Genomic DNA, 13,035 nt, shown 5'->3' on the forward strand with positions numbered 1-13,035 from the left:
GACATGTTCCGGCTGATTCGTTTGTAACATGCACGGGGTAATTAAACTGTGCACTTCACAGTGAGTGAGAGGACAGGTACATGATAAAATGGCACCCTGATAACGAACCAGAGCTGTACCATATACACAGCTCTCACTTCCTACGCGAGTCAAACTGAACGCAGCAGGAACCCCACAGCTCTCCAAGTCAATCTCCTGGGTTTCTGGATATGAGTGGCCTATTATTTTCTCATCACTGCCGGGTGGTATTTGTCTGTCTCTGCCCTTCCATCTCATCTTCTTCATCACACTGAGGATTAAGTTATTAGCTGCCTTGAACTCTGCTATGAAAAAGCAGCGTTATGGGGCGTTTGTTTAGCTATCTGTTCACTGCAGCTCTCAGCCTGAGGTGAAGTCTAATACTTGAAGCTCTCCTCCCTTGGTGTTGCGTAGAGAGCTATAAAAATGGAATAATACTCAGCCCAACTCCTCCTCCTCTGCAACGCTTCACAGGTTCACTTTCATTTGTTTCAGCTGCAGCCAGTTGGCAAAGCTGTGAATGGCCCTGGCTGCCTGTCTGGTTCGTTCAAGTCTTTATCTGTCTCCAGGTCATGCCGGTGTCCAACTGGATCAAAGGCAATCTCTTCAGTAAAGTCACTGTTTGCAACATTACCATTTTATTTCTGATCCTTCAAATTACAGCCACCCAACAAAAGTAGAGCCACACTTAGAGCTCCTCTGTCACCTCCACACATGCAGTAATTTCTTGGGGAAATCATGTGAGGACCGGGGGTCAGACACCGTCTTTACTGTCCCTGCCTCTAGGCAGCGTCCATCTGCAGGGCCAAAACTGCTGCAGCCTGCAATTTGTCGACTACTTAAATACATTAATGACCTCCACCTCATGCTTTTTAAAATTCTGGAATAGGTTCTCACTAGTTCAGAATGCCCACAAACAAAAGCACACACACACACAAACACACACATACACACACATCCTTTAATGCAAGCACACATGTTAATAACTATGTGAACTTGAAAGTATCTGTTGAGTGATTTCCTGCGGCGGCAGGAGAGCGCCATGTAAAACTGTTTAGCCCACGGTGCTATCAGTAACTGGAGAGGTGAAGACCATGACAGTTTCTGAGCACCTCAAGGACTTTTTGTTCACACTGCCCATGAATTCCTCAAAAGAAACAACTCAGGAAGGTCTGAAGGTAAAATCCCAGTGGAGCTATTCATGGACACATATGTAACCTGCGACACAATAATACACTGCTTCATTTTAAGGGTTCACAAGCAAAAACATTTGGAAGCAGAGCTGCAACTGAGATCATGTTAATGTACAAGATGTGTGCATACTGTACGCCCATCACAAACTCCCAGAGCAGCAAATGGTGTTTTTCCATCAGGACACGTCAGCCCTATAGAGCCGAGGTGTATGTGGTGGAGCTGTGTTGAGCTGCTTCAGAGTCAGCGGTTGTTTCCGCAGCACCATAAAACGTATTGTTTATCTTCCACATCTTGATCACGTGGCGGCGCAGCCAGCCCCTAAGAAGCAATACGATTCACAGTGTCGACGTGGTGTTACTAGCTCGCAGCATGGAGCCCTTGGAGCCGGACATTGTTTAACCCCTCATCAGACCAAGTGAGACTCTATTTTCAAATCTTGTTGCAAATATGGATAAAAAGAGACGCTGAATAATTAAGGCCATTCCCTCGGTACAACATTTCAATTGTCTCAATGGGCTGGGCTCCTCTCGGCCCTGGGTGGAAATGGGGCCGGCTGAGCCCGAGTCAGCACCGTCACCACCTGCTGCTCAGAACAGATGGAAACAGAGGCCGGGTGGATTAAAGCGGGCTGACCCGTGCTAATGGAAAAACACCAACAGATGTCTTCTGTGGTATTTTATCTGGAAATGTAAAGGGGTTTGGTTCATACACTGCAGATCTTCACACTGGAGAAGCCGTGACCAGATAACTCACATTATTATGAGTAATTAGATGAATCAGTTATTAAAAATGATTAATAGCTCTTATTATTTAATTTGTGTGTTTCAGCAGGTTTTGTATGTATATAAGCGGGTGCCAGTATAGATTTTAGTTTATTTGACACAATAAAGCCCAAGACCTTTGTAACATTATGGCCTTAAGGTGTAAAGATGCTCGATTCCCGGTGACTGGGATACGACATTATTACTATTATTACAGGGTTTTAAGCTTCCACTCCAAATTCCCACTTAGTCACGGTTTTAGTCTTAGTAAACTGTGCTTGTCATTTGTGTAACAATGACCTCGACCTATTTGTGGCACCACAGAACCTAAAAGAACAGATGCCGTGTCCGAGGCCCCCCCCCAGCCTTACAGGTGGTCTCTGAGAGCCTCAGCTCTGCCATTATAAATCTCAGTGTCACTCAGTGAATGCACTAGAGGCTTCAGATCTGTGTTTGTGTGTGAGGGCAGGGTCTTACTTGATGACCGTTCCTTTGGCGCCCCCTGCTGTTGTGAGCATGACCCTGGTAGTGAGGCTGACTCTCAGGTCCTCCTCCTCCAGGCCCAGCAGCTCGGCACAGTGCTCCAAAGTCTGACTCGACTGGTTCTTGATGGTGCAGCCACCTGGAAGACAAGGACAAGGTCAAACGTCATCACAGCGCTATCAGGATGACAAGTAAGGTTCAATCAAGAGCATGTGGGTTTATTTCCATGTTCCAAAGTCAAGTGGGTAATAGAGGGTGACCAGGTTGTCTCTGGTTTACACTGGAGCAGAACCAAACCTCTTACAAGTGCCAAAGGATTAAGTGGGTGCAAAATATGAATAAAGTAATCTTTTAAATCCCCCGCACTTCTGCAACAACATGCACTTCCATGATGGCATATTGACAAGCCGGCCTACGTGCGCCCGGCATAAAGGTGAGGGCAATACACAATGCTCATTATGTATGGGTGCTCAGAGGCATCAGCATTAGCAGCTTCAAGATGAGTGAGTGAGAGTAACTCCCACGTGCTGTGAAACGAGCGAGTTCAGGGAGAAAGAACAAAGCCCAGAAGGAACTGGGTGGGATGGAGTAGAACAAGGTAGAGCCAACACAGTGGGAACTCTATTCATGCTCAGAATCATAAGGCTGTGATAGTGTCTGGAGGACTGCGGCAGTTTACAAAGGGGATTAAAGGCCGACGTCAAAGATTTGATATAAAAGATCATTAAACATCCAGCTAATAATTATTTTCCATGACACTGGGTATTTTTCTTATTGTCAACAAATTCCATTACAAAGACAACCGAAGCCTGGGCAGCCTGAGACTATTCAGGGGTGGTTTAATCCACGTATGTGAAACACACAACGCTTGTGAGTAGGAGACATTCATTTACAGCTGTGGTCTTTCTTCTCGTCAACAAATGCCACTGAAACATGGAGATGCTCCAGTCTCATTCTCATCTTAATGATTTTTCAGTTAATTTATAAAGCAAGCCCCATGAGAAACCACTGTAGTTTAATCTAAACAATGTCTAAATGCCACCGAAAACTACGGGCTCTGGAGCCGGTTATTACTGCTGTAATAATACCTGACTGCCACAACTATCTCTGGCTGTCGTGACCACATATGACGTAGTTTCATAAACAGGGCAGGAGGGGCGGAGAGGAGGGGATGCTGCTGGAGTTTGTTTTGACTCTCACTTCACCCTTAATGGTCAAAAATTAGAGGGAGAAGTTAGTTAATGCAGCTTTAAATATCAGCTGCGGCTTCTTCTGCTGCAGCATCAGTCGGCCGAGGTAAAGCAGGTGCTGAGGTGTTTGTAGAAATTTCCATTCTCTCCTCCTTTATTTTGTGTCCCTGAACAAACCAAAGGAAGCAGGCGGTAATTCTTCCAGTTTGTCAGAATAAGGCGCCTTGCTAAAAGAGTAGAGTAGGCAATGACATCCAGATGTGTTGTGGGTAGCCCGTTATTCTCTGATGGCACGCCGATGTATCTTTAAGTGTGTTCAGACTGGTGACAAATCTTAGATGTGTCGCAGTCACATATAGCATCAGTGGCAAGAGCTTTTTATGAATCTACTGCAGAGAGAAAAAGATTAGAGCAACCGGAGGAAAATAAGAGGTTCCTGCAGAGTTTGGAGATCAAACTGAGTCAGCTGTCACATAAACACACACCATCAGGGCACACTTTGCTACTGTAGCTAGCTCAGAGCTAACCTCTGTAAACTGGCTGTTTGGGGCCAATCAACTTGGACTGCAAGTCAGCTTGGCAAAGATGCTGCACGATAAAGTTTCTATGCAGTGTTAGTCAACAACCTGCAACTGGTTTTATTAGTTATTATTCGTAGTTTTTCTTTGTCTTCGACTGCTTTTGTGTGTTAATAGTTACTCTTCATTGTCAACAGTGTATTCCGGATTTATTTGTGTAACACCAACAAATAAAAAAACCATTGCAATAAAGTTCAAGGCAAACAAAAGAAAAGTGCACAAGGCTGCCAGGCCCATGCTGATGTCTTCATGTCAGTCCAAAACCCAAAGATATTACAATGATTATAAACAGAATGAAGGGGGAAATCCCCTGTCATATACTGCATTACTAATACTTAATTTTCTGATAAATCAACTAATGATTTCAGCAATAGCATTTTCGCTTTTTAAGGAAAGCAGCAGCACTGAGACACTGACCCCAGTTATATACTAGTTTGACAGACTCAGGACAAACTGTGAATACACATGTGTACAGGTGACAGCATACCAACTCTACAGGATTTATATCCTTTACCAATGAGCTCCGAGGTATCTGACCAGCTTTGTGCCCACAAACCCATGTGCGTCACAGCTTTAATGGTACTACACTGATCAATATGAACAATCAATAGCCCCTGAAAGTTAAGCGAAGAGAATATTAAGACGATATCTAGATGGTGAATGAAGACCCTGCAGAACAAAGTGCTCCAAGCAGAAATGACTATAGAACCAAGGACTCTAACCTAATTCCTAGTTAATTAAGCTCCATTATTTCCAGCCTCTCCTCGCGGATTTCTCAGTTTACTCTGAATTAAAAACCAAAAGGTCCAGCGATTTATTGGAAGACACCGATGTAATTGACAATGAACTTAGACGAGTACATTCAGAGCAGTTTGGCCTCTGCAGCCTGAGTGCTTAGTTGAAGTTAAGGGAAATGCCAGCAATGAACAGAGTTTTCTTGTTTGTTGAGAAGGCAGGAAATTAGCAATCTCCTATGTCGCCTTTCCCAGGGTTTGAGGGCACCTTAAAATATAATCAATATAAAAATGTTTACAACACAAACAGGCCAACAGGTGATCTACCTGATTTAAGCAGCTGTCCGTGGCAATTACACTTCCAATATGCCAAAGGAAAATATAAACTTGAAGCATAAAAAGAGGTCCAGGGATTATTTCTGGCCTCACCCAGCTTGAGTCTGATGCTGGTCCTTTGCCATCTGTTTGTCCCATGTTTTCCTCAGCGCTGACTGGGTGTGTTGTTCTCTCCAAAGTCATCTGAGTGGCAGTCTGCTTCCAATCAGTATCCATCTTATAGTTTCGTTACTAAGCCGATCACAAAGTGAGACTTGCTGGATCAGTCTGAGCACTGCATTTCAAAGACCTTCGGATCCAGTCTGAGCGTAGTCCACGTTGCAGAGTCCTAAAAGGTGGACTTTGGTCTTGATGGTAAGGTTCATCCATTTCCACAGGCACCATTCACTTATAGACGTACTCTGCAGACGATGCAAGACTTTCTACTCATGCTAGAGGTTAAACCTGAAACTTTTTGTTTTCATTTTAAAGAAAGACAAAGAAACCAAAGTCTACATCAGCTCAGGCTCCTAAGTTCTTGTGGAGCCATGGACAGTTCTACATGTCCCCTTCTCATTTCCCTCTTCGTGGGTTCCACATTTAGGCCTGAACATCTTGTCTTTCTAATCACGTCCTTCACTGTGCACTGATTGATTCCCTGCCAAAGGGCAGTATTCCTGATGCTAACTGGCCTTCAGTCTGTAATTTTCTTCTGAGACAACTGATTATAAAGGTCTGAATTTTCTGGGAGGTCGTCTCAGCTCAGTATAACAGAACTTGACATTTTGACTTCAACAGGCATATCTTTGTTTGCAGACTAGATTTATTTGGCTTGTTGTTGTTCCATACTAGAAAAAGTCAAACACAAATAAACATCCTTTAAAATCTCTCTGAAAACCCCCCTTGAAGGACCTTTATCCAAACCCATCTGAAAAACCAGACGATTACCTCCTCTGACTGAACACACACTCCTCACTGGCTGTAAACACACACCACGATAGCCACCTGCTATGAAAACTAGTCAGTTTAATAAGCGTCCCGCTGTGTTTCTCCTACTTCCCTGTGGAGAGAGAAACGACGAGGAGGAACTAAGAGCCGACGAACTTCAGTGGTGAAGTTCAAAGCATCTGCTGATATTCATGAAAACGGAGCCTCCCTGAAGGTTTAGTCTGAAACCTCTGTGAAAAATGAGGCGTGAGATGGGGCGAAGTATCTCAGACAGCCGTGCTGAAATATGTCACATGAAATTTAGGGAAAATAATACCTGGAATAATAGCTTGACGACCTTTTAGCCTTGTACAACCTACTGTGTCAGCAGTGGAGAATTTTAACAAGCTGCATTATTGTGGTTTTTAAACCAGACTTAAAACTACACGACTAGAGCCTCTGTACCAAGATGCACAAGATCACTGTTAGAGCGCCATAAAATGCCTGGAAACAAACAAAACACCCCCAGCACAGACTGTTTATACCCCTGCCCTCCGGTCAGAGGTTCAAAAGTGTGAAATGCAGGACCTCTAGACTGAACGCCTGAAAAACTCTCTCTTTGCCTCTACCATCAGACTCATAAACAGCTGACTCAGGAACTACCTCATGTAATTCCATCTGTACTGTTTACATACTCATTTTGCACATGCACAATTGCACACTCACTGCAGAGTGTTTACACTCCATGGCTCCCACGTAGCATATATTCTCTCTGCATTATACTGTGTTGTTGTATTTTTATTTGCTCCCTTCACTTGCTGCTTTAAAGTGCCTTATATTTGTGATTTTACTGCCCATTTAGATTTGTGTTATTGCTCATCTACTTTATATTTCACTTGTTTTATGTGGCATTCATGTGGACGGCAAAGTATGAATTTCATTGTACATTTCCCAACTGTGCATATGACAAACACTTTGACCTGACTTCAAACCACAGACAGGAACCCCTCCCAGAGACATTTTTTAATTGAGATTGTTTCGATCTGATTTCAGCAGGTTTTCTTAATAAAATTGTGAAAATTAAACTGTTTCTCATTTCTTTTCACTTATCCACGGTTTCATCTCTAATATTGTATAGTAAGGCCATAGTTTCTAGCCTCAGGTCTTAAAGGGTTAAACAATGTAATTAACAAATGTTCCTTTATTGAAATGTAGGTCATAAGTCGTCTGTTGTGATTTCCTCGGGTTTAAATTACATTTGAAAACCACAGGGTGACACCGATGCCAACATTTCGAAGCCATTTATCACTGACCTCAATGAGCCTGAACTGACAGAGATGGAGGCTGAATATTAAAGTGATCAATCAAAGACTTTGGACGGCATCTTGAGGGATTAGATCAAAATATGCCACTTAGGAACCAAAAAGGTGCCATTCAGAATGGAGAAGCCAGCGAGATGGATGGTTTCTGATACGAAGCAAATGCAATCACAGAGCGCTGTCGGCTGAAAGCTGCAGATCATCAGTCGGAGCTGGTGATAAACGATCCCGTCTGATCGTAGTCTGAGTTCAGATGATTCATACGGGTGCTGATGGAAATCAATTTCTGTGGTGGGTCTTAGCATATTTTAACCTGTGTACATAGATGCGTGTACTTTGCGTGAAGGTCTGTGTGCGCTCAGGTGATCATGGCTGAAGCTGACATCTGCACATTTTATTAAAGCAGTATTTCTGTTTCTTCAGATTTGTACTTTGTCTTGTTGGTGTTGTCTGCTCACACCCTGTCAAGTCTCTGATGTGACGCTCAGCTGTAGCTCCCTCAGAGCTGCGCACGTGATGCACCGACTCACGGGTGTCAATCACATTGTACTGTAGAAAACATGTTACTGCAAATGCCTCATTTTCTGACATTCTCTATGTGGTAGACTTTAATTCACACCGGCTGAGTCAGAGCTAGTAACCGAGTCACATGGTCCCAGACTGAACTTCATGCCGAGTGTCACTAAGCCGTTGTCCTGCGGCGCAGGCTCCGTACCTAGTAATTAGGCCTAATCGATGCTTTTATCTAAATAATGTAGTGGAATACAATATACAAGTACAATATCTCCCTCTAAAATGTAGTGAAGTCAAAGTATGTAGTAGCCGAAAAAGAAATTACTCAGGTTAGCTCAAAATCATATTTAGGTACAGTACTTGAGCTACTAAGAGTTTACCAGTAGAGTAAATGTACTTAGATACTTTATACCTTTGGCTTTTGCCTTGTTGTAACAGTTAAGACAAAATCACTGAGTGCAGCCTTAAAAACACTACATTCACACATTTGGGGGAAATTTCCTGTTGCACAATTACACTTTAGAGATTAATTCGTTTTATTACACTACACTACATAATCTCTAACAGAAGCCTCTAAACGATGCCTCTGAGGCTGTCGAACACACACACACACCTCTCTCTCATGCTGACCCTGCGATTTTCGCTGCAGCTCACCTGACGTGCTTCCAGCCTCCTCGAAGTTGATGTTTCCGAGGTGCATCACGCCGGCCACCACCCTGAACAGATCCAGCTTCTCCGTGTCGTCCAAGCCAATCTTCTTCATGGCCACGCACATGCGGTTGAAGTCCCCGCGGTCATCCAGCAGCGGGTCCTTCAGCGGGCCTGACTTCATGTGCTACAGAACCAGGACAGAGTGCAGACAGTTACTGATGGCTGCTTCGTTTCACCTGCCTTCATTCCTCCTTTACACAGGTGACTCATTCAGCTTACTTTCTTCCAACGTAACAATTCATATTTTCCTCTTGCTTTTCACATCATTTCATTCACTTGCGTTCATTCTGGCCTTCCTGTTTTCTCTAAGTCTTCATTTCTTTGCCCTCTACCAACTGACCTTGCTATCTTCTGTAGGTCCCCTCTTTCATTCATTTCCCCTTGCAAATAACTGGCCTTCATGTGTCTCAACTCTTTACCTGCCTCTCTACCTGTTTTCTTCTTTGTGTGGTTCTTTCTAAATCTGACTAGATCTGACTAAACTGATCATTAAACCATCCTTGAGCATCACCAACCTATTTTCAAGTATTCAAAGAACTTGTCTTTGACTTTAGTGTAATGGTTAGAAAGCCTACACTGACCCAACAGGACACATACAGTAACTCTGCTTCTCCTCACAACAAGCAGACTGGGTGAAACAGGAACAATCTGAATCTGCAGCAGAAAGAAGGTAAAGACAGTGAAGCAGGAAACACACACACCTGAAAACCCCGGCTGAGAACGCCACAGTCTGGTGATATCTGCAGGCTAAACTAGATGCCAACCACTCTGTGTCCACTGTGATAGAATTAATTCTTCATTGCTTCCATTATTTAATCAGGTTCTCATTGGATTTTCATTTAGTTTTTTTTTCCCCACTGAGACTCGAAGTCAAATAAAGGAAGCGTCACTGCAAACCAAAAGGTCCTGATGAATCCTTGTTGTGGGTGGGGAGTTAAAAGCCTCCTTGGTAGATTCACTATACATTAGGAGCAGTTTAATTCATTGTTGTAGGGTGCCCCCCTTTTGGTTTGGTGAGAAAATGCAATTCAAACTCATGTAAATCCCAATAAAATGCACTGAAACACAAAAATTTTCTTTTCCATTAAACCTGTAGTACAAACCCGACCAATCAGTAAACTTGGTCTGCTTTCTCTTCACACAGAGAAAGATCCAAGTGAACCAAAACGCATCACTACGAATCACTGATTGGTTAAAGGAGTCTGGGGCAGGAACAAGAACAGAAACACAGGAAGTAGATCCACGTTTTGTACTGGTGAATATTCCTGTGAAAGGAATTTGCTCTGCAACATGAAGAAATGACAACTGGCACTGGCTCATTACTGGGGTAACTATCTGGGCAACAAACGAGACCAACTGTGCCAACAGCGATGTACAGGAGCCACTTAGCTCAGACTCGCAGAGTGCTCCTTGTAGTTGGTCCAGATCGAGGTTGGATCACGTTCCACGCCGCAAACTAAACGCTCTAGAGTTTGTTTGGGGTCAGACCAAGACCACATCCAGGAAAGGGCCTCGGTGCAGTAGGTATGGTCCACACCAGAGCGCGGCTGCTGTGCTCCGACCTGCCCAAACGAACCGCACAGGGGCACATGTACCAGAGTTTGATTCAACCAGACTGAACACAGCAGGTGTGAAAACCAGAGGAAGTCAACGGATCCAGGGTGTTAGGATTTATGGTCATGTGGGGACAAACAGCAGCGTCTCACTCTTAGACTGATAAGTTTAATAAAACAAAAAGGAATCTGGCTGATGCTCATTTTCATAAGTGTGACTTTAAAAGCACCAAGAGCATCAGGCAGGTTTGCCAGCTTTATGTCTTTCCATCATATTTTTGCTTTATTAACCCATGTTTTGCTCTGTTGGACAGAAACTGCATCATTACCTCTGTCAAGGGGCTGTGTTTTAGTTTGTTTTGGGTGTTTGGAAAACATCTCAAAAAGTTGATCATAAAGAAAATGTGGCACTTTTATTTCCAGCTCGAGGTCTATTCTAATGCAGATTCTGATCTTTAAGAGTCTGAGTGATAAACAGCAAATGTAGAGGAGGACATCTGCACCGATTTGAGTTGATGGGTTTACAGGAAAAAGAAAAATGTGAGCCTGCTCCATACAACGCTGAAAACACTGTGTAAATCTTGTGTCTGTCTCCCTGTAATTTAAGGTAATAACTGTCTCCTGCGCACTGTGCTGTGAGAGCACGAAGGATAAACAAAAACTCCATTTGATGCTAATGAATATTATGTAACGAGGCCATTTCCTAGAACAGACACATGAGGAGACGTCTCACATTTTAAGACCAGCATTTTGTTTTGTGCCGTGCCTTGTAAACCGACCGACTGCCTGTGGACACAGAGGGTCTGCAAAAGCATACGCTGTAAACCACGGCACTGTCATTCTGATAAACACAAAAGCAATCGGAAAGAGGATGCAGAGTGTAGGCGACGCAGAGCGTATAAGTAGAAAACCACAGAAAGCACTCCAAAGCAGAAAGGAAGAGGACAAGCAGCATGCATTAACCCCGACACACTCAGAGAAGGAATGAACCCAGCAGTGAGTCCTTTACAGCAGAGGAGGAACACCAAATCACCTGGCCATCCTGTGTGAAACGAGACGGGGCAGTGAGGAGACATACAGCACATCATTTATCAGTGATTACAGCAAAGAGCACCTGTGTCTACACCTGATTCACATTTGCAAATAACCCTGCTTCCTGCGGGCGGGAACGTTACGACTGCACAAACTTCAAACCCACACATCTGTTTTCTCCAAGGTTAAGCTCGTCTTATCTCACTCGAATTTCAGGCTAATCTAAAGTGAATGCAAGACTTTTTTTTTACAGAAACCTGGATTTTTATCGACCGTTATCTGAGCTGCCCACCTTTCCCTCCCGGTGCTCAAGCTAAGGCACAGAGCTGGGGATTTTTTTGCAAATGCTATTTCTCCTGAGTGTCTGTGGACTTGTTTTCTGAAGTAGGGAAATAAAGCAGAAGTACTTCACAGGACCAAACTGTTCTGAGGCCATTTCCCTTATTTCAGGACAAAACAAGCCTGACATTTACAGAGACTACAGCAGAAGGCACAGGAGGAATGTGTTTTACTGCAGTCTCTGTACAATTTGTTCAAAAAAGGCTCAATTATAGTTATTTAGTTCGTTTGTTGCTGCCCTGCCAAGTGTGACTGCAGTTTGACACCCATCAGGTTTAATGGCTTAACAAATTAGAGCTTGTCTAACATCGTCTCTCTTCCCTCTACAACAGGGGGGCCAATCCCAGTCCGGGGGGGGGTTCCTGCCCTGTCCACTGCTGATCACCTGGATCAGGTGGGTTCAGTCAATCAGAAGCTGGAAGATGCCATCTTAGATGAAGGTGCAGTGAGGAAAGACAAAGTGAACTGGCATCTTCCAAGTAAATGTGACAAATCAGTGCAGGAATGAATTCCTCATACATTCAGATTTAAAATGGTATTTTTGTAAAAGAGGATTTTTACACCAACAGGCCAGTAATGGAGGTGCAATACAGTTAGGTTAGAATTTATCTGGGAACTTAAGTTTCTTAAAAAGAAAGAAAAAAATAAAATGAATCTGTCGCTTTGGAGCACAACCAGACACAGTTTATCTCTGCACTCCCAGATCACTGGCCTGCAGAGAGGCCACCAGCCCACCTCAGTCTCCTGAAGCACCACGATGGAATCTGCTCCTCAGGCTTTATAGTTACAACCGCAATTAAAAAGCACTGTTCTGCTTTTCTGGATGCTCACTGTTTCATTTCAGAGCCATTACACTGCGTTTAAGGCGAATAAGAAACTGTTTGTTCTGTCATGAACAGTGAGGAAACATTTTTATAGTGTCTGGGCTGAAAAAGCGTAAACTACTTTCCAAAACTTCAAAGATACACTCTGGATGTTTAGAGGTAGACATCCAGCATAGTCCCAGGTCTCAAGAGCTGCAGTGTCGAACTCACCACACACAGAAACCACAGGTCAAATGTCATGTCAGGTCACGTGTAATGTCGACCACTTTACAGACACGGTTTATAAGGCAACACAAAAAAGTGCATTTCACTAGTTCACATTGCATCTGTAACTGCATGGAAGACCACTGACTGTGGACAAACCCACCGTGACGTCCCCCGCTGGTTTTCTAAAGAGTGGTTGTGAAGCTCAAGTCTGACAGTCACCATTTTGCTTGTGCTTCACTCCGCCTGCTTCACTCTGAAGCTAAATTGAGCAAAGAGGCAGAGCTAGCCACTAGCCACTAGCCACCAGTGGCGGGGACACTCCCCCCCGCACCTCAAA

The 13,035-nt window shown here is 43.8% G+C and overlaps 1 protein-coding gene across 1 annotated transcript in view; it reads right to left on the bottom strand.

The window, feature by feature from the left end:
* myo6a (myosin VIa) overlaps positions 1 to 13,035 on the bottom strand; it is a 101,735-nt gene that overhangs the window by 59,455 nt on the left and 29,245 nt on the right. The window contains exons 11-12 of the mRNA XM_020619470.1: positions 8,687 to 8,867; positions 2,451 to 2,595 (exon numbers count right to left, since the gene is read on the bottom strand). Coding sequence (XP_020475126.1) covers positions 2,451 to 2,595; positions 8,687 to 8,867 — 326 coding nt within the window. The remainder of the gene's footprint in view (positions 1 to 2,450; positions 2,596 to 8,686; positions 8,868 to 13,035) is intronic.

Source organism: Monopterus albus, unplaced genomic scaffold (assembly GCF_001952655.1).
Source record: "Monopterus albus unplaced genomic scaffold, M_albus_1.0 scaffold220.1, whole genome shotgun sequence".
Lineage (NCBI taxonomy): Eukaryota > Metazoa > Chordata > Actinopteri > Synbranchiformes > Synbranchidae > Monopterus > Monopterus albus.